Source organism: Tamandua tetradactyla, chromosome 23 (genome assembly GCF_023851605.1).
Source record: "Tamandua tetradactyla isolate mTamTet1 chromosome 23, mTamTet1.pri, whole genome shotgun sequence".
In the NCBI taxonomy this organism is placed as follows: Eukaryota; Metazoa; Chordata; class Mammalia; order Pilosa; family Myrmecophagidae; genus Tamandua; species Tamandua tetradactyla.
The window spans coordinates 41,106,482-41,129,439 of record NC_135349.1 but is presented as its reverse complement, the minus strand read 5'-3'; the positions used below and the strand labels follow the sequence as shown (position 1 = coordinate 41,129,439).

General features: G+C 43.4%; 1 protein-coding gene across 4 annotated transcripts in view; it reads right to left on the bottom strand.

Moving 5' to 3' along the window:
- VPS35L (VPS35 endosomal protein sorting factor like) overlaps positions 1-22,958 on the bottom strand; it is a 114,339-nt gene that overhangs the window by 11,801 nt on the left and 79,580 nt on the right. For all 4 annotated transcript variants that reach the window (XM_077141704.1, XM_077141705.1, XM_077141706.1 and 1 more), the window contains 2 exons: positions 10,784-10,923; positions 2,306-2,471 (listed from right to left, as the gene is read on the bottom strand). In XM_077141704.1, the coding sequence (XP_076997819.1) occupies positions 2,306-2,471; positions 10,784-10,923 (306 nt within the window). The remainder of the gene's footprint in view (positions 1-2,305; positions 2,472-10,783; positions 10,924-22,958) is intronic.

Here is a 22,958-nt window from a genome sequence, read left to right as displayed (position 1 = left end):
CTTCCATGTAGTGCCTTGTCCTCCAAAGTTCATCATTCAGAGCCTTCAACATGCACTTGACAAAAGAGGAAATCAAAATGCCAGTAGGCACAGAAAAAGGGGCTCAACCTCATTAGTCACCCAAGAAATGCAAATTAAATGCCGCCACCAGAACACCTAAAATGAAAAAGACTCACAATACCAAGGGTTGGGGAGGATGTGAAGCAACTGGAACCCTCAGACATGCCCGGTGGGAGTGTAAACTGGTGCAACTATTTTGGAAAACTGTTAGGCAGCATCTAGCAAAGCTGACTATAAGCAAACCCTATGAGTCATCATAGTTCTACTCCTTGGGCACGTACCCAACAGAAATATAAACCATACGGACAAGAACATCCACAGCAATATAATTCATAGTAGCCAAAAACTGGAACTGGAAACATCTCAATGTCCACCCATAAGGGGATGGATAAGTAAATGATAGTTTACTAATACACGGGGACACTGCACAGCAACTCAAAAGGATGAACTACAGAGACATACAACATGGATTAGCTTCAAGACATAATATTGAGTGAAAGAAGCCAGACACCAAAGAATACTTGCTAAATGATTCCATTTGCGTAAAATCCAAAGCTGGCAAAGTAAGTAATAATACCAATAGCCAGGAGCATGGGATAGCTCTGGGGAGAGGAGCAGCAGTTCTGATCAGAATGAGGCTCGAGGGGGTCTCCTAGGGATAGTGATGTTCTATCTCTTGATCTGGGTGGTGGTTCCCTGGACATGTCCACTTTGTGATCACTGGCTGTATATTTTATTGTATATGTATGATACTTAATATAAGCAATGTGATTTTTTAATTAAGAAGGCAGTGTACTGGGTGTCTCAAAGTTCTGGGCCTGAATCCCACTTCTGTCACTGACTAGCCATGAGCTCTTGAGTAAAACCACTTGGTCGTTCTGCACCTCCCATGGCTGCTGGGTAAAATGGGGAGACAAATGTCTGTCCTCATAGCCATGCTATAAGGACTGATGGAAAAAAGGCCCATGGGGAAGAGAGCAGTGCCAGCTTGCAGAGGTACAAATGGTAGCTATTCTCATGGACATTAACCCTTCCTCCTAAGTTACACTGTTATTGTCAGCCCCAAATCCCACAGAGAAAATTTCTAAAGGTTACAAGAGAAGGCCATTCCTGAGCATGGCAAATTTGTTCACTGAAATTTCCAAGCATAGAGATGATGTTTTAAATTCTGAAGTTATATAATTACTAAATAAAGTACTTTTAATAACGGCCACTTTTTGGAAACCAAAAATTGGAATAGAAGGGGTCTGACAAGCAGGGAATACTCAGGCTCAGTGGATGGAGACCTGGCAGTGGGACTGCCCCATGTGGTGCACATCCAGGACATGAGAAAGTGTCCCCAAACTCCTAAGTGCTCAATGGCTGGTAGCACGTGGGGGGAGAGGGCCACCCCTCTCTTCCAGAGCCTCTGAACTAAGGGCTTGCTGAACCTAAGCGTCACCTGAAGGTCTGGTTGTTAAGACACCTGCCAGGGCCCACCTGAGAACGTGGGTTAGCAATGGGCCTGGGATGAAGCTCAGGCAGGTATATTTTTAACCATCTTTCCAGGCTATTCTGGGGCCCACCAAAGATACCACTGATCCAAGAATGTTTCTCCAAACTTGTGCAATCAAAAAAATGATCTGAATTGGAGCTGAAGGGATACAGACTGTGCAACAGGACTAGATACAAAAACTCAAAAATGGACAGCACAATAATACCTAATTGCAAAGTAATCATGTTAAAACACTGAATGAAGCTGCATCTGAGATATAGGGTTTTTTTTTGTTTGTTTTTTTACTATTATTATTACTTTTATTTTTTTTCTCTATATTAACATTCTATATCTTTTTCTGTTGTGTTGCTAGTTCTTCTAAACCGATGCAAATGTACTAAGAAACGATGATCATGCATCTATGTGATGATGTTAAGAATTACTGATTGCATATATAGAATGGTATGATTTCTAAATGTTGGGTTAATTTCTTTTTTTCCATTAATTAATAAAAAAAAATGATCTGAGATGCTCATTAAAGGGACACATTCTCAGGTTTCTTCTTGGGGACTCTAGGATGGTGCAGGATGGGTTTCAGGAATTTATATTTTCAAGAGTTGCCCCAAACCAGGTAAATTTAGTGAAACCTTGGATAGAAGGTCACGGTAGCTCAAACATAAGAGGGAAATAAGAAAAATAGAAACTGGCAACATTCGATTTGCCTTTCATGAAGTTCAAGTGCAATACAGCACGGTGCAGGGAGATGGCTACCTTTGTCTATGTGGTAGAGGTAGGTCTCCTGGCTCATGGCGGACAGGAGATGCAAGACACAGGTGTAGATGCGGATTTTATCATCACTGTTGTCCTCCCAGGTATAGTCCTGGATCACGTTGAGAAGCTCTCGAACAAGAAACAGGACCCCATGTTCAGGATGATCCTGGCAGAGAATGAGAAAAAATAAATCATCCCAATATGAAGCAGCAAAACAACGACAGCAGCACAGAAACCAAGATCCCTCCCTTTAGCAGCTGTAGGGAAATTCAAGTGCCAGTTTCTTTACAAAGGAAAGCCTCCTCAGTAAACAGTAGAGAAGAAAATGGCAAAACGTAGTTAATCGCCATGCCCACCAGTTCATCTGGGGAGATGAGCTTCAAGAACTTCCTTTTCTGAGTCTGAGGAATGGGAAAGCAAAGCTACCCATTAGCTTAATGGCCTGTTGCCCAAATTAGCATCTTTTTTTTTTTTTAAATAAGTGGCAGTAAAAGAAGTAAATCCTGTTTCTCCAACTATAGAAGCAAGATTGTGGGTCTTGTAGCAGATGGAACAGAAGCCACCTCTCTGGTAAAGCCTCCAAATTATCGTTGTCATCCCTAATGGCACCAACTTTAAATAGACTCTTTTTCTTTGGTTGAGAGAACATTCAACAACATCAACTGCCAAAGTGAGGACTCTCTCTGGGGAGAGGAAAAACCCAAGAGGTAGTCACAAAGTTTATAGCAAACAGTGTTGCTCAGATACTGGAAGGAAGGAAGGAGGGAAGGAGGGTGGGAGGGAGGAAGCAGTGTTGAGATGAAAAAAGGTGAGCAGCCTCAGTTCAGTTCCTCAAAGGTATATATGACTACATGACTCCTTTGCTTAAAACTCTCCAAAGACTTCTCATCCCTACTGAATAAGTGCCTGATTCCTTATGCTGACACGCCCCACCCTGTCGGCTTTTTGACCCAGTTCATGCCACCCACCCCTTTCTCACTCCAGCATCCTTTATTGTCCATCAGGCCTGCTGTATCATTAGAGTCCTAGAAGGAGCTGGTTGCACTCTCAAAATGATTAAATGAGGAAGGTTCGATGAAGGGTAATTTATGAAGAGGTGGGCAGGGTGAAGGGGACTACAAGGACAGGGAGACACCCAGGAACTGGCAGTACTGGGAAGCAGCACAGAAAGGACAAGGGGCAGGGAGCAGGGTTCTTGGGATCTAGCAAGAGCTGCAGCCACAGGAGGCCATGCGACAGGAGCCGTGGCCTCCAGTAAGGGACAAAGTTCCATGGGCAATCGTGGCAAGCATGGGGATATAAATTCCCCAGCCTCTCTCTCCTGTTCTCCATGTCACCAGTGCTTCCCACCAGCTGAACCACTTGGAAGGTGAGGAAGGAGGCTCAGGTGACACAGTCCAGAGGTCAGTCTCCTGGGCACAGAGCAGATGGGGGGCAGAGGATGTGACTAGGGAGGACCAATGGGCACTACTGAGCACTCGAGCTCTAGAGCTAAAGACATTCTGGCCTCCTGACTTTGCTGTTCTCTGACTGGAATTTTCAATCAGGACTTGGCCAGACTGGCTTCTGATGGTCTTCCAATCTCCTATCCCAGGTTATCTCCTCCACCTCAATCCAGAGACCCCTTTGCCAGGAACCTCTATCACAATTCATCCTGCCTTATTTTCTTCAGAGCAGCTCTCATCATCTGAAATGACTGAATTCATTTGCTCATTGAACTCCCCAATGAGTACCTCCTGGTTTACCTATCTCTTTTCATACTAGCCCATAATCTCCAGGAAGGCAGGTACCTTAGCTCCCTGTTGCCAATGGAATGCTACACAGGGCTGTCCAGTTGCACAGTGTATTTTGCTGATGGCACCTCTGGGAGGGAAGAGTGTCCCTGGGTAATGGACAATATGGATCTGTCCCCAACCCCTAGGATAGCATGGAGCACATGGAAGGCACTCAGTAAATACCACTGGGTGAGTTACACTTTTTGAACCCCTTCGATGTGCCAGGCGCTGAGTTGTTAGCTAAGAAAAACACGACAGTTAACATTTATGGTAGCTTCCTTTGCTCTACTATTTTCCAGGAATATATGATTACAACCCCCAGTGCACAGATGGGGAGATGAACCACAGAGAGGGTCAGTGGCCCTCAGTCACGCTGCTGGCAATGGAGGACCCAGGATCCAAAGCCTGGCAGTCTGGCTTCAGAATCGAACCCAGGTCCTCTGGCATGGCAGGCAAGCATTCTTGCCTGCTGAGCCACCGTGGCCCGCCCCAGAGCAGACATTCTTAACTACTAATGCTCTGTTTACCTGACTCTCTACAGATGAACTAGGCATGACTGACTTTCTAAGGCCTGCTAATCAGGGAAAGGCATACAGGGTTTCAACTATGTCGAACACAAGCATGGAGGACGAGGAAGGCTACAACTGAGGCAGGAGGCGATTCATGGCAAAGCCAGTGCTGAGTGCGTACATATACCAGTGATACATTTGATGGGCGAGAATGATGCTGTGAGTTGTTTTTGTGTCCTCTTCCATTTTGTTTTGTGTCTGTCTTGCATTTACAGTCATTCTCAGCTGGCAACTTCCTTCTGCCTTTCTTTGCTAACAGCTGTTTCTAACTAGGCTATTTTGTTCTGCTGTGTGGACGTTAAAATGTATTTTATTTAAGGATCTGCCTTGGAAATAGACAACAATCTCAAAGTTTCAGTAACTTTATTTCAATGTTAATGCTATAACTATAGCAGGAAACTATTCAATACACTGTCAGAAAGGTGAAAGTAGGGGCATTAGAGATGGAAAGGTTTGTAGTAAGCCATTTCCATGAGCCTTTGGTCATGACTAAAGAGACCACAGATTATTTCCAACCTTTTGTACAAGAAAGAAATTTCCCATGATATCCATGCTTCAGTGGTTGTAAAAAAATTTTTTTAATTGTACTTTGATGGCTCAACACCAACAACTAAAGCCAGGCAGAAATAGAGTTTTTAAAAAGAAGGAAAAAAAGGGTTATGGATTTGATGGCGCTCTATGAGGGAAATGCTTCCCTCTGGTGCCCCTGGCGAGGCTACCTCCCAGAGGGCAAAACAAAGAAAGGCCTATGAGGCAGCTCCCAAAGGGTGCCTAAATTCTATCATCAGCGATATTTCCTTGGATTTCTGGTCTTCAGGAATTCTTGGGAGAAGCAGGAATATTCTGGTAGCGACCAACTTCCCAGGAGAGCTACGATGAGGCAGCAAAGATGGCAGCTGAGCACAGATACCCTGGCTTCAATCACTTCTTAGCTGGCAACCCTGGGCAAGTTACTTCACCTCTCCATGCCTCAGTTTCCACTTCTGTGAAATGAGGCTAATAGCAGGCAGGTTTTCAGTGACATGTGTAAACTGGTTAGCACTGAGATTGCTTCACTGTAAGAGGTTACATAGTGTTGGCTCAATAAATAATAAAGCCCTTTAGAAAAGGAGCCAGAACTCAGGTGGTATCTGATGAGTGGGAAGGGAAGGAAGGGGCTCTAGGAAAACGGAGGGGGTGGGTGGGGAGGGATAACAAGAGGAGGCAGAGTTCATCACCGGATGAGAGGTGTGCCAGTTTGAATCTGTGGTGTACCCCAGAAAAATCATGTTCTTTAATCCTCATTCAATATTGCTGGGTGGGAGCTTTTTGATTATCTGTGGAGATGCGACCCACCCAATTAAGGGTGGTAACTTTTGATTAGATGTTTTCCATGGAGATGTGTCTCCACTCATTCAAGGTGGGGTTGCTTACTGGAGCCTTTTAAGAAGGAACCACTTTGGAAAAAGCTATAAAGCCCACACAGCCAGAGACCTTTGGAGATGAAGAAGGAAAATGGCCCCAAGGGAGCCTCATGAAACAAGAAGCCTGGAGAGAAAGCTAGCAGATGTTGCCATGTTCGCCATGGCCCTTTCCGGTTGAAAGAGAAATCCTGAACTTCATTGGCCTTTCTTGAGTGAAGGTAACCTTTTGTTGGTGCCTTAATTTGGAGAGTTTTATAGAATTGTTTTAGTTGGGACATTTTCATGGCCTTAGAATTGTAAATTTGCAACTTAATAAATTCCCCATTTAAAAGCTATTCTGTTTCTGGTATATCACATTCTGGCAGCTAGCAAACTAGAACACGAGGCTTACCCAAGCCCACAGAGGCCAGCTCCCTGCTGTCTCCCAGCTCCACCTGGCACTCCTCACCCTCCCTGTGCTCTAGTTCTCATGGATATCCTCAGGCCCCCCACGGGTACAGGGCTCCTTCCCACCTCAATGCTGTTTCCTCCACCCAGAAATGCCCCTTCCCTCCCCCTCTATTTTTCATCCTTTGGTTTCAGCTCAAATGGTACTTCCTTGGGGAACTTTCCTGATAACTCTCCACCCTCAATTGTGAGACTCTTAGAGCTCCCCGTAGTTCTTTTTTGTTTTGTTTTTTTGCATGGGCAGGCACCGGGAATCAAACCTGGGTCTCCAGCATGGCAGGCGAGAAATTTGCCCCTGAGCCACCATCACACTGCCCTCCCTGTAGTTCTTTATGGCTCTTTATACATGTAATTAAATGTGGCTCTATTCACTTAATGTGGATGGGAGGCAGGGGACAGGGGATGGGGAAGACACATTTTTCTTGTTCACTCATGAACTTCCAGATTGACAGATATTTGTGGGAAATACTGAATGAAAGAAAGAAGCTTAGCACTGGGACATCTTGCCTAGAGCTGAGCCTTGCCACATGGATAAGAAATCTAAAAGATACCTTCTTGCTGTATCCTAAGTGATTAGTGTCAGAAAATTGATGGTAGTAGCTTGTCCATGTATTACAAATTGCAACTGAATCAAAATCAATACTCTGAAATCATGGTGCCGAACTTGTTCGGTCATTTCCACTTTACTTGGCCTACCACTTGGTTGTCAAATGGAATGCTAGTTCTTATATACAGAAGACATCTGCAGTCCTGTGAGAGGCTGGCCACAACTGACACCAAAGCAGAATGCTCCAAAACGTGCTTGGCAAGGTGCACTGCCTGCGGAGGAGGGAGGGCTGTCCTGGGTCAGCGTGCCCACTGCACTTTGTAAGTAAGAATAAAGCAGGCCAGGTCCTTCATCTGGTCTCAAACGGCCTCAAATTTTTCTAAACAAAATTATTCATAATGTATCAAACCCATCCTTTAAAAGCTGTGACACAAAAGGTAACAAGCCATTTGAATCAGGTAAAAGTGGGAGATGGCGAATCTTCTTCATGCTAAATCTATTCACAGCAGGCATGGCTCACTTCTGGCTTATCACACCACATCTGAGCTCCTTTAGCGCTCTGTCTAATCACTGACCATCCTGCGGCCCCTGCAAAGCCAACCGGTAGTTATTAAAGCTGTACCCTTCGAGGAGGGACAAAGGGTTATTGGTGCCGAATCCCTGAGTATAGAAAACATGCTGTCCACATTTCAGGCTCATATCCTACAGTGGTCAGGACAGGTCCTGGAGTAGCATGGACCTGGGCTCAGATACCAGCTCAGCTCCACTGCAGCTGGGCAACCTTAGGCCTCTTCTACACTAGGGCTTCTAAAGAATTCCTACCTTGCAGGGTGTGAGAGAGGATTCTGAGAGTCTGATTGATGATGAATTACTGAGCCTAGCCAGGGCACCTAGGGGAAGTCACAAATGGCTACTATTCTTTCCTCATTATTGGGATGAAACCCCCAGTAAAGGCATGTGGGTCAATACCAGGGACAAGGGGCTAAAACCTGTGGAGAGCAGGGGACATTTCTACCAACACCTAAGGGCCAGGCATTCAAAAGGGGATTAATGGATCTGGAGATGCCCTAACAGAACAGGGACAGGGGGAAGCTACTCCCCACTGTGGCCAACTAAGACCTGAATTTTTCAGAAGAGCCACAAATCTAGGTTTTTCTTGGATCTACCAGTTTTGGAAGGTGGACAACTGATTCCAAATGTTTCCCATCATTATGCGGACAAAGAAATGTGTCCACGAGCTGGATTCAGTTCACTGGCCAATGGTTTGCAAATCACTTGCATACCTATTATTTTCTTCAATCCTCATGGAGCCCCATGAGGGGTGTATTCTGATGCCATTTTGGAAAAGGTGACAACTGAGGCTCTGAGGGGCTTCAAAACACTCGAATAGTCACATAGCTATTTAGTCGTCCAGTTACGACTAAACTCAAATTTCTGACTCTGAGGCCAGGTTTTCCACCAAGGCTTCAGAGACCTGTGACATGGAGAAAGCTCTAGAGGCAGAGGCTGAAGGCACTGATATTAAAGAGCAAATTATTTCAATCAGTTTCCTCATTCAAAACTCTGACTTTTCTTTTGTCCTTTACTTGACAGATAACTAGGTTAATCAAAGAGAGAAAGTGATTATAAACTACTAACTAGGGTACCTGAAAACACTGAAATTAAGCATGAAGTCAAGGGAAGTGGAGGAGGTAGACGGTCCACTCTAGAAGCTGTGGCCCTGGCTGCGGGACCTGGCCTCCCCGCCCCACACCAGGCCCACTGGGCTCCCTCCTGAGAATGTGGAATTCATGGGAGCTGGGGTTCTTGACTTTGTTTAAACAATGGCTTTATTGAGATATAATTCATATCATATGGCCCACCCATTTAAAGTACACAATTCAATGGTTTTTAGTATATTCACAGTTGTGCATCGACCAACACACCTAGACCATTTTCAGTACTCCCCAAGGAAACCCTGAAACTATGGGAGCTGAACCATTTTAATGGCCAAAGCCTAGAGCCATGTTTCTCAAAGTAGGGTCCTAAAGCCAACTATACCCAAAACGCTGAGGGGTTTTCAAGAATGCCGATCCCACAGGCCTATCCTGCTCTACTGAGTGAGACACTCTGGGCAAGGGGTCAAGAATCTGCATTTGAGCAAGCACCCAGAGATTCTTATGAACATTTGGCTCTACTAGGGATTCTAAACCTATTTTGTGGCATGGAACCAGTGGCAGTCTGGTGAAGCCTATGGACTCCTCAAAATACTTTAATGCAGAAAAATACATAAGACTAAGGAAACCAATTTACTCCAATACAGTTGTCAAGATATTTTTAAAAAGCATCTGTCCTACTGTAATCTGTGGCTTCCTTGTGGATGTATTAAATAACAGACTTAGCAATGGACTTAAATAAACTGTACTTATTAAGTAACAAAATCATACATAATATTCTGAAATGTCTTTCACACCTGAAATGTGTTATGAACCTATCATTGGTTTATTTTGGTGACAGAGTCCCAGCTGCTGCTACTACTGTTGTGGCTGGTTGTCTGTAATTTATAATTGAATGAAAGGCTGAATTTCACTCAGAGATTTGTGAAAATAAGATGTCATTTTGTTTTCCTAATCCAAATTCACAGTTGCTCTGACAGACTACCAGAAGAAAGCAGACCCAGGTTAAGCAGGAAGAGGACCCAGGAATTCCTACTGCTGGGTCTTCAGAGCGCCCTTGATTGCATCCAGCCCAAGCCTGACTGCTCATCTCTTACATTTCATGGGAAACCCCAGAATCCTTCCAACAAAGTCCCTTTTGACCTCCACTATCTGTTTGGTATTATTACTTGCCATCAAAAGAGTTTTACCATCACCATCACTATCATGACCATCACCCCCACCAACACGACCATCACCACCCACCATCACCACCACCACCACCAACATCACGACCATCACCACTGACCATCACCACCACCACCACCCACCATCACCACCACCACCATCACGACCATCACCACCCACCATCACCACCACCACCACCATACCCCCCCCACCACCAACATCATGACCATCACCACTGATCATCACCACCACCACCACCACCACACCCCCACCACCACCACCATCACGACCATCACCACTGACCATCACCATCCACCATCACCACCACCACCACCATACCCCCATCAACACCACCACCACCGCCACCATGACCACCATGACCATGACCACCACCCCCACCATCACCATCATCACCCCCACCATCACCACACCATCATCACCACCACCACCACCCCCACCATCAGCTCCATCACAACCACCACCATCACCATCACAACCACATCACCACTTTTCTAATCCTTTTAAGTGATTACTAAGTACTAGGTACCACTCTAACCACATTATGTGATTTCACTCACTCAATCCTCACAACAACTCTAAGAGTTGTTATCCCCATTTTATAGATGAGAAAACTGGCACCAGTAAGAGAGATATTTGCCCAAGACGAAGGAGCTGGAAGGGACAGCCCTGAAGCCTGAGCTATCACCTTGGCAGTGTAGAGGACTTAATAAATTCATCCCAGGAACAGCAAGCTCAGAACATACATTGAACAATTCAAACGTCTGACCAGAAAACCAATAAGAAATATCCCATAGACCACAGACCATCCATCCCTGCACTTTTTTAGGGTTAAGAATATAGATAAGGCAGATCAAAGAAAGGTACTACCCATGGGCTCTGTGGGAATTAACCTACCGGTACTATCAATAAAGTAGAAAAGAAATTGCAGAGGAATTCCTGAAGAAATGTTTCTGATGGCCGCATCTTTCCATCGATATTAATCATTTTTGGAACTTCAGGAATGAGGCTTATAGCAGCTTTGAAAAAAGCGTCCGCTGGAAGGCAAAATAAAAGAAAGAGAAAGAAAAATGAGAACTCTGGAAAATCCAGGATCTGCTTTCTTCTTCACGCAGCCTGGAGGCCTGTACTGAGAAGTACAGTGGAGTCAGGCCAAACAGAGGACCTAATAAGCTGGCAGGCTCTAGAATAAGTCATATTTGCAAATCTGGACACCATTAACTGATCTGGTGGAACATTCAGTTGAGAGGGCACTGCTGTTGACATTAAACATTTCAACTCAAAGAACCTCAGTCAAATTAGCTTTAGCTTATTAAATGAAAATAGTAGGTAGCAAATTTTTACAGTAAGCCTAAAAATCAGTCACAGTCGCTGGAGCTGAGGGTCGCCCTGGATTGGGTCACTGCCTCTTCATGGCCACCCGTGAGGAAGGTGTTGCCTTCATGCCCACTTCACAGACAGGGGAATGACAAGTGGAAAGCGAAGTGGCTTGCCCTAGAACAGTATTGTGTGGGGGCAGAAAGTCCCAGAGTTGGAGCTCGCACCCCGCACCCCATATTTTATCAAGGAATGCAACTGAAAATGAATGAAGGAATGCACACACATATACACACACACAGAGCTTTAGAGACATCTGAATGGGGAACAGTTCCAGAGAATCATTTGGAAAATGAAGATATTTTAAGAGGTATAAAGTCATATGTAAAACTAAAGGACTTCAATGGGTGGGAGGAAAGAAGGAAAGAGAGAGAAGGAAGGAGGGACAGAGAGTGACACGGGAGTAGGAGAACGGGAACAAGAAGGGGGGGGGAGGAAGGGACGGTGAACGAGGTGGAGAGGGAGAGAGAGTCCTCTGTAAAACTGCCAAAGTATTAACTGTGAGAAAAAAGCCTCAAGGTTAAAAGAGACAAAACACTGACCTGACAAATGAAATTTAAAACTGCACACTAAGATCAAACATTTTCATGGTCCAAGTACAGTTCCACTCTGAAACAATTTCCAATGAAGCAAGAGAAAAAAAACACTTGAGTGGTTTACAGCCTCTAGAAGTTAACCGGGAAGCCCATCCAGCACCCCAGAAGGGCAGCCACAGCAGCCACGGCTACCTTCCTGGGACCAAGGCCTGCGTCTGAGGGGAAGAGTTTGAGCCTGAGGGAGGACAGTGGCTGTCCACCTTCTCTTCCTTCCACAAAGGAAAAAAATGCACGTCATGGAAAGACACTTCTCTCACAGCTTTCTCAAACAGTGAGCTCTGCTCTGGAAGCTTCCTTATCATGCTGTCTCCCAAATCCCGCTCTCACACTCCCCTCAGCAAATTTATGAGGTGCCACTCTCCTGGGGATTGTGGGTACATGGGAAAGGAAAAGGGGGGGAAATGAGCTGACAGCCTAACTGTGGTAATAAGACCGATATAGTCACACTAATTAACACCTTTTTACTCAAACCCTGTGATGCATTGTGGTCTGACTTCAGTCTTGTTGGGGAGAAAGAGATAAACTTTGGCGGCTCAGGCAAAAGCAACAGATATTGATTCTGGTCGATAAACTTACAGAGAGAGTCCGAGGCTGTAGGGTTTTCTGCCTGGGCTGACAAATAGTAGTAAATGGCACCATTTATGGACCCCCAGCAGCTCATGGGCCCCAACTTTAAGTATATCACGTTCCTTATTGTCATGCAGCCCTATGGGAAAGGGACAATTGTCTCCATCTCCAGGTGACGATCTGAAGTTCCAGAGGCGAGTGACCAGGATGAAATGGCCCAGGGCTGGCCGGACACTGGGCTGAGTGGAATTCAAAGCCCACCACCCCACTTTCATCTGGAGAAGAGACACAATCAGATTTGTGTTTTCAAAAAGTCACAGCAGAGAAGGGGAGGGAAAGAATTATGCAAGACAGGCTGGCAGAACTTTTTGTAACAGAAAGGAAATAAGCCCGAGTTTCTCAGCAGGCAGAGCCAGGGAGGAGAAATTGGAGAGCAGCTCCAGGAGACTAATGAGGCGGCTGCAACACACAGGAGGGAGATGCAGGGGGAAAGTAAGCACCCCCCCCAACCCCCCAGCAGCTGAGAGCTGACTAGGCACCAGGCACCGTGCCAAGGTGCTGACAGTTTACCATACAATTAAAAGTCATGAAAACCCTGAAGGCCAGTTTTCCCATTTTACATCTGAGAACAAAACTCAGAGAGGCCGGATTTAAATCTAAGTCCGACTCCAAAGCTCAAGCCCTCCCCCTCAGTGCTGCCCTCCATGCAACAAGTCAGTCAAAGCCACGAGAAAAAGCGAACCATCCCACCTGATGAATTTGTGTGGCACACTGCATTACTCTCTTTGCTTTGACTGCTGGGAAGCTTGGAGCTAGTTTTCTTCTTTGGTTGGAAAAGCCTTCCTAGCCTATGTTTCTGATCTGACTCTTTGCATATGCAACTTAACCTTGTGTTTGTTAACAAACCAAGAGCCTCTGAGCATAAAAGTCACCTTAAATCAAGTTGGGGTGGAAACTGGGTAGAAATCCTCAAGTATTTGCCCTGTGAGTCACAGGGGATCCAGGGCACTGGGCTGACCATCCGTTCTAGATCCCCAAAGTGGAGCTTTTCACTCTCCTGCCTCCACACACGTGCTATAGAGAAGGCCATGGCCTCAGACAGCTTTAAGGTGAGGGTCTAATAAGCATTATAGTGTAACGGTCCCCAATTCCAGCATCTCCCCCAACCCCACATTTCCAGCAAAGCCATCACCTTGGCATTTTGCAGCTGAGCTGAGCACCCCCTGAAGAAGCAGATGGAAGGGGAGTTCATGAGCAGAGCTGAACCTACCCCTGACATAGCCCTCTTAGCGTATGGGCCGGCGTGTGGACTCCATGGGTCTGACTGGGTTTTCTTTCTGCAGAAAAAGCCTGCTGGCCCCATGTCTCTGAGGACGCTGCTTTCTGGGGAAAACATTGCGTACGTAATGGAACAAGGTGGAGAGCTTTTCTCCACGGGAATGAACATTCTGCAACTTGAAAGACAATGTTTTTATTCTACTTACACGTGTGTTGCCAAGTGGCCCAGAGAATGTGCCTATTATTGTGCCTCAATAAGGAGGAACTCTGTCCCAGGGCTCTGTACCTCCTACCCATCCCACCCCGAGCTCATCCTGAAGGAGGCAACTAAAATAAACAGCTATTTAAGGGTTGGGGTAAGGAGTGTTCCCAAGCAGATTTTTTTTTTTTATTTCTAGCCTCAGAAGACTTGACCCATAATAAAATCTTTTATTTTTGTATGCTGCATGGCAGGGTCACATTTCATTATTTTTCCATGTGGATAATTCTCTATCGCAGCACCATTTGTTGAATTTTTTCGTTTGCTTGTTTGTTTGTTTTGCTTTTTGGGGGGAAGTGCATGGACCGGGAATCAAACCTGGGTAAGAATTCTACCAATGAACTACCCTTGTACAGTCTCAATTTTATTTTAATAATTAGAACTCAATTCCTACTGTAGATTACAACCATTTTTCCTCGACATTTAGAGTTCAGAATAATCATGTCAACATCATATAACACTTGATTTTGTAGTTATTTAAAAGCCATGGAAAATAATTCAAGTTCAAATGGATTAGGTATGTTAAATACAAAATCATCTACGGGAACCCTGGTTCCTAAATGGGACTAGCTGGAGTGTACACTTTCAAAAGGGTCAATTTTATGGCATCTGAATGATATCTCAATAAAGCTGTTATTAAATACACACACACACACACACACACACACACACACACACACATACAGAGATACCCAGGCCCCGCCTTAAATGTACTGAGTTATACCATCCAGTGTAGAGATCTAGAGATAAAACTATTTTAAAAACCTATCTTTGAATAGGTAAGAGTTCCATGATTCAAAAGTCTAAAGGTAAAAAAGAACATACAGTGAGAAGTCTCCTCCTCACAACTGTCCCCCAGCTATCCAGTTCCCCGTCTGAGAGACAAAGAATATTTCCTGCTGTTAAGCATACAACAGAAGCAAATATATTTTTTCCATTTTCTTTGTTTTTACACAAAGAAAGCATATAATGACACTCACTTGCACCTTCCCACTTCACAACGTATCTTGGAGATTATCCATCTCTGCATATAAAGTGCACCTTCATTCTTTTTTACAGCTACCAAGAAGAATCTGGTCCCTCTGTTTTTCAAACAAGCTGTTCTAGTGAATTTATAATTAAAGAAGTTTGAAAAAAAATGTTTTAAATCCTTCAGGTAAATGCAGAAATGACTTTAAAAGGAGAAAAAGTGTCTGTTCTGAAAGGCTTAATCTTGAGGTATTCCATAAGAAGTAAACAAAAATAGTCAATGACAGTGAAAATCAGCCAAGACAGATCACCTGGATTATTTCTTAAATATAATAAGCAAAGGCCAGGGATTTTCATTAGACAATTATCATGGCCCATTCAGTCATTTTCCATCTAAGATTTCAGAGCCTCCAGATTTCCCAACCTGGGCAGTTTTAAAGTGTTTGCAGAGCACCCAAGGAGCATTATACTTCAGAAACCTTTATGAGATCATGAAAAAATCAAATACGCTGGGTGTGCCTGGGTAGCTCAGTGGTAGAATTCTTGCTTGCCATGCAGGAGACCCGGGTTCACTTTCCAGCCCATGTACTTCCCCAAAACAAACAAAAAACAAAAAAACAAAAATAAAAATTCAACAACTGGTGCTGCAATAACGGGATACTCACATGGAAAAAGAATGAAATGTGAGCCCTGCCCCATACAATATACAAAAAAATAAAAATAAAAATAAAAAACACTGAAACACTGAAACCCTAGCGAACTCACTGCTTGCTCACAATTCCAATAGTCAATTGGGGGCTGGAGATAAGGAATAAAAAAAAAAAATGAAACAGGTGAGGAGTTAAGAGAAGCTGCAAAGAATAACAGGTGAATATATTAGATAAACTGTTTATTTAAGTTATTCATGCTTCTTAGCCGCTGGGATGGTTTGGAATTGTATGTACTCCAAAAAACATGTTCTTAAACTTAATCCATTCTTGTAGGTGTGAACCCATTGTAAGTAGGACTTTTTTTTTAATTAATAAAACAACATACAAACAACAAACACACAAACATTCTTAAATACAAACATTCCATACATGGTATACAATCAGTGGCTCATAATATCATCACATAATTGTGTATTCATTGCCATGATCATTTTTTTTAACATTTGCATCACTGCAGAAAAAGAAATAAAAAAGAAAAAACTCATACATACCATACCCCTCCCCTTCCCTCTCATTGACCACTAGTATTTCCATCTATCCAATTTATTTTAACCTTTGTTCCCCCTATTATTTGCTTATTTTTTATTCATTACTTTTGCTCATCTGTCCAGACCCTAGTTAAAAGGAGCATCAGACAGAAGGTTTTCACAATCACACAGTCACACTGTAAAAGCTGTATCATCATACAATAATCTCCAAGAAACAAGGCTATTGGAACACAGCCTTGTCCAGTATTTCCCTGCAGCCACTCCAACACAACATAAACTAAAAAGGGGACATTTAAATACTGCATAAGAATAACCTCCAGAATAACGTCTTGACTTTGTTTGTAATCTCTCAGCCACTGACACTTTCATTTCTCTCTTCCCCATTTTGATCAAGAAGGTTTTCTCAATCCCTTGATGCCAGGTCCCGTCTTATCCTGGGATTTCTGTCCCACATTGCTAGGGAGGTTTACACCTCTGGGAGTCATGTCCCACAGAGAGGGGGAGGGCAGCTTAGACATGAGAGGCCACATCTGAGCAACAAAAGAGGTTCTCTGGGGGTGACACTTAGGCCTAATTTTAAGTAGGCTTAGCCTATCCTTTGCAGAAATAAGTTTCATAGGGGCGAACCCCAAGATCGAGGGCTTGGCCTATTGATTTGGTTGTCCCCACTGCTGGCTAGAATATCAGAAAGGGAAAAGCTGAATATTGCCCCCTTTCTCCCCATTCTTCCAAGGGGACTTTGCAAATACTTCTCTATTTCCTCTCCAAATCTCGCTGGGATTGATCAGGGCATCATACTAACCTAGATAAACCAACAAAATCTCATGTCCTATTCAAGATTACATGTATTTATGGTGTTAACTAAACTGACCTTACAAGTGAAATTAGGAAATGCACTATCCAAAATATAAATTTTGCACCAGGTAAACACCTCTCCTTTTAGTCTCACACAGAAGTTGAAGCTTTAAAACATGGATGATATCATCCTTTACCCTGTCTTCTGATATACCTTAGTCCTACCTAGATCAGCTTCATTCTTGTCTCTACTTGATGTCTAATCACCTTTTCAATTTTTTAAACAGTTCCTGTATAGAGTAGTGCTGACTTTCATAGTTTCAGAGCTCTAACTCTGAGTCTCAGGTGTCACATAAAACCCCGAAGTTTCTGGAAAAGACCACGTTATATACAAACAGCTCAGTATCTCAGAATTTAGAATTAACAGTTTTACCTCCTGAATATATGTGAATACTGTAAGAGCTTACCATCTAGGACCCTTTGTAAGTAGGACTTTTTGATGAGGTTTAGTTAGGTTTTGGCCCACCTCAATCAGAACGGGTCTTAAACCTATAAAAGACTGGAGTCTTTTATAAAGGAAGGGAACTCAGATAAAAGAAAGTCACAGGAAGCAAGAAGCTGAAGGTCAGCATAACCCAGATGAGAAAGGGGCTGCCAGGAGAAGCCACCATGGACAGTACCATGTGGCAGAGCAGCCCAAAACCAAGGATCACCAGCAGCCAGCCCAGGAATGCCAGTCTTCGGGAAGAAAGCATTGCTTCGATGAATCTTGATTTGGGCTTTTTCCTAGCCTCAAAGCCACGAGGTAATAAATTCCCATTGTTTACACCAACTCATTGCATGGTATTTGCTTGAGCAGCCAAAGGAAACCAAAACAACTGGTATAAATATTTGGGCCAACTTTGGGTGAAGGTATCTTGATAACAACCTGAAGCTCAGCTGGAGAAAAAATGAAAACAAGCCATCAGTAAGGGGCTCGTTAAATAAATTATTGTACTGCCATACTGTGCAAATTATAAAACTAATAAAGAGAACATGATAGGTCCACGTTTGTTATATAAAGGTATATTAAATACAAAAATTTGCACATCTGTCTATATGACAGTCTGCATAATCCTATCTTTTTTTAAAAAAGAAAAGTCTATATATACTTAAGTAGATGCGAAAAAGGTCTAAGAAAACAGACAAACTGTTAAGTGTGATATAGAAGTGGTGGGTGAGGGCAAAGAAAACAGGGATCTTGTACTTACTACTAAGTTATTGTTGTAGAATTTTGGTTTAAATTTCTAAAAATAATTTTTCTTTAGCATACAAAGGCAATACAAGTTGGTTGTAAGATTTTCAATTATAGAAATGTACAGAATAGAAAGTGAGGCAGTAAAGCGGGCAGGCAGATGGCCAAACAGAATTTCTGAGAAATGCCTCCTTCACCCTTTCCCAGAGTAGGGCAATCTGGGGAAGGGAGGGGGGAAGGAGGACAAGCGGCTGTGGACAGGAACCCTCCTGCTCTCCTTAGGGAAGGCTGCCCTCGGCGCCTTGTTTGCAGAAGGTGACACTAAGCCGAGGTGGCACAAGTCCTCCGGGGACATGAGATGCTGCATTGTGGATGACCCAGGAAGGTTCCTCTCTGATTGGCCCCTCTATGAAATGAGTCATACTTTAAGGCTCAGGCCCCTTAGACAGCTCCACTGGTGAGGATTAGTATTCTGAAGGCTTTTGAAGACTTCGTACTAAGCTAAACCTACTTATAATTATACTTAAGTTACCCCCAGAGAATCTCTTTTGCTGTTCAGACGTGGCTTTGCTCTGTAAGCCAATTTGGCAGGTGCACTCACTGCCCTTCCCTCTACGTGGGACATGCCTCCCAGGGGTCTAAATCTCCCTGGCAACGTGGAACAGAACTCCCATGAGCCAGGACCCGGCATCATGGGATTGAGAAAGCCTTCTTGACCAAAAGGGGGAACAGAGAAACGAAACAAAATAAAGTTTCAGTGGCTGAAAGATTTCAGAGTTGAGAGGTTATCCTGGAAGTTATTCTTAGGCATTACACTGATATTCTTTTTTAGTTTAATGGTGTGTTGGAGTAGCTAGATGGAAGTACCTGAAACTGTTGAACTGTATTCCAGTAGCCTTTAATTCTTGAAGAAGACTGTATAACTATATAGCTTTTACAATGTGACCGTGTGATTGTGAAAACCTTGTGTTTGATGCTTCTTTTATCCAGGGTATGGACAGATGAGTTAAAAAAAAAAAGATAATGATAAAAACTGAATAAATAATGTGGGGGGGATAAAGGGTAAAAATTGGGTAGATTGAAACAATGGTGGTCAATTAGAGGGAAGAGTAAATGTTATGGGATGCATGAGTTTTTTTTTTCTTTTTATTTCTCTTTCTACAGTGATGCAAATGTTCTACAAATGATCGTGGTGATGAATACACAACTATGTGATGATATTGTGAGCCACTGACTGTATACTTTGGATAGACTGTATGTGTGTGAAGATTTCTCAATAAAAATATATATTTTTTAATAAAAAGGGCTTCCCACTGCTCCAGGGCCTTCTCCAGCTCCTTAGCTAACTTAGGGGCTGGCAGCCTCCCAAACACACAGCCTCTAGTGTCTGGTTTGTGACCGGAGACTCTGCATATGACTCGGTCTGTCTGAACAATAGGGTGCCACATTCTAAGAGATTAAAGTATCAGTCGATTGGAAAACTGTCAGAAAGCTTCACAATGTTCAGAATTAAAATGTAGGTTGCCCATTGGCTGTGGAGACAAAAAGCTGGAAAGAGCCCAAATATCCTTTGAAAAGGTTTGGGGATTAAAAAAAATGAGAGTGGGGATTTGGGGAAATAAATTATAGAACATCCAAACAAAGAGAAAGAAGTAGAAGACTGGACAGCCATTACTAAGAAGGGGGTGGACTGTATGTATGAGAAAGGCCAAGATTCTGTTATGTGAAAAAAGCCCACTTCAAAACACTATAAGACAACTCCATTTCTGGGGGTGAAAAAGAACATGGATATGTGAAAATAAACAGATAGATGGGGGGAGGGTAGGAGGAAGGGAGAAGAGAAAGGAGAGAGAATACGAGAATGAGTGAATATTTAATGGCTATACAAAAGAAAAAAATATCCAAACTGTAAACAGTGGATTGGGGGGCTGGGGGGGGGGAAGGTGTTGGCACTGCAGATTACTAGAGACTTAAGTTTGGAGCATTTCGCTTTTTTTTAAGTCCTACATTTCTGAATTGATTAGAGTTTTCTTCAAATGAGCATGTAATATATTTATGATAAAAATCACCCTTTATTCTAAGAAAACAAAGTCAGTCCTTTTAAACTATAACCTCTGAGTGTGAGCACATCTTTCTGCATCCTTGGTGCAGAAAGATTTACCTGAATCCTAAAATGCAATGGTTAGGAGGTGACCACCTTCAGAGAGGGCGTTTTATTTTTCTAAACAATGCATTTGGTGAGGGCTGATGTAAATCTCTATTACTTGTCAGTCATAAACGCCCAGGGCTAAACAAGACCTCAAAGGTAATCCACACCACTCCAGGGTCAGCCCATCCTAAATTCTCCTAGACAACTCAGAAGTGCAGCTGTCCTAGTCCAGGGATCTCTAAGAAGGAAACATCACAATTTTTCAAGACAAAATGTTCCAAGGGGTGGAAAGAGCCACATGCCTTGAGTGTACTTTATTAGAGGGGTTCTGGCTATAAGGTCTACAGTGAGGCCTATAAGCCTCACTGCTAAGCATCTTTGCAGTCTGTGACATTGTCCATCTCTCTAGGTGCAGGTTTGGAGTCACAATGTCGATACCATGGAAATGACTGTATAAAATGCAGTATTGGACAAAAGCAAACTTCGCCTGCAGGGAAGACGTGTTGTCACCTAGTGATGGGGTAACTTTGGGTAAAACCTTATGACTCAGTTAACCACAGGCAAATTATCTACAGAGACTTAATACTATTTATTACTTAACTGTATGTTTGTATTAGAACTTGCTATTATAACAAGTAAGTTTGGGGATTTAAGGACTACTGGTTTGGTAAGATTGAAGGAAGTATGAATGTCTAGGGAAATTAAATACATTAATGTTTAACTGTTGGCAATGGCAGCTTAAGCTAACCTTGATTTTGCAGCAGGTAGATGCAGAATGCCATTAAAATTCACTCAGCATCCACTCTTCATGTGAAAAGTCCACTTGAGACACGTAAATCACTTCTCATTTTCAGCAGTGCCATCAGGAGGCTCCGCTGTGCCCTCCCTCTTTTATCTCTGAGTTGTCAGGGGCTCTCTCACTGAGCCCAGCACATTCAGTCCTCACGCCACCTAACTCTTACCTCCGGGAACAGAGGAAAACTTTCCTTTTGGTCCCCTTCAGTAGCTCACATGAGGGGGTGAAGATCTCTCTGTGAATATTAGGCTTGGATTTTCCCAAGCAAAAAGTATTAGGTTTTCCTTATCTTAATTCCAGTTCTTTGATTCCTAAACACGTTTAGCTAATGTTCAATTTGTAATAATTGGTCTCTAGCAACCATACTCAGCCAGGACTGGAAACAAAACCTTTTATTGGGGTTGAGAGGAACTAACCTAGCTGTGAGGAGGCAGAACGGTTATAAAAGCACTGGAAATTAGGAAAGGCTTAGTGTGAGCTGGATGCTTCCAGGAACGTTGCATCACACTTCTGAGCCTTGTCTTGAAAGTGAAGATACAGCACTTATACTATAACATGTACTGAATAAAAGCTAAACTGCTTTGAGGAAAATTCGGTTCTCTCAGCACTCAGGCCTCAGGCTCTTTTTCCTTGCTCTCCTACTCATCCCATCCAGACATACCATTTGTCCCAGCCTCCAGTCCTCTCTGCTGTTTCCTCAGCCTTCAATGCCCGTTTCCCCACTTCAACATAACCCAGATCCTACCTTACCTTCTAGGCCACCTCTTTTATGAATCTTTTTTTTTTTAATTTTCCAAGCTAAGGGTCATTTCTCTCTCCTCTAAAATTCCCTGGCATGTTACATATGCACACCTTGCGTGGCGTTTACTGCATGCTGCCTTGTCTAATAATTGTCAGCAGGCTCTGTCTCCCCTACCTGCATATGGTGTCTTTAATGCACAATGTCTGGCATAATTCCCATGTAAAAAATGCCAGGAAATGGTGGCAGGAGGCAGCAAATAATAGTTGCTCCATTAGGAGATGGGTGATCTTAAGTGGGAGACTCATGCTTGCTCCTTTTCCATGGGTCCCATCCACCCTGGGCATTTATACTTTCAAAGGTGGGTGGATGTGAATGTGGGTATGAGCTCTGTGCCATCCGCCCACCTGTACATCAGTACAGCTAAAATAGCCAGTGGTGTTCACATTCACCAAAGAGGCCTCAAGGACTGAGAAGACAGACATCAAATATATTCTTCAGAGGATGGTTTGTGTCAACAGGACTACTAAATAAGACATTAAGCATAAACTCCAAAGGCTTGGTAAATGGACAGAGAAATTTCTCTCCTTGTGCCAAATCCCAGCAGGACCTAGTCTACATGCAGGGTAGGGTAGCAAAAGGAAAAGAACTGGACCTCTTCTCTAATAAGACTCCATTGGCATCCTGAGCTGACCTGGCTGAAGGTTCAACAGGAGTTTACTTGTCGGGCTGGACCCAACCCTGGCAAAGCCACAGTCCAATACAAGAAGGTAAGACTGAGGCTGGACTAAGCGAAGAAAGAAAATGAATTATATTGGGGATGTTTTATTAACCAGCTGAAAAAGAAGTTTAGGAAGGCAAACAAAAGCAGCCTACTCCCATGAGCTTCATTTAATTTATATTTAGTCTTCCCATTGCAGTAACCGAATGCATTATTTATTGTGGCCAGCAATTGCTACGTGTGGCTTTAAGAACAACAGTAATAGGCTTTTAAGGTTTAGCGCCACAACATTTAGAGATGCAAATAAAAATCATCTGATAAATTATTAAACACGAAGCAATGCTACACTCCAGCACCCTGCAGTGCCTTAAAGTGAGGGATAAGTCAACAAGGA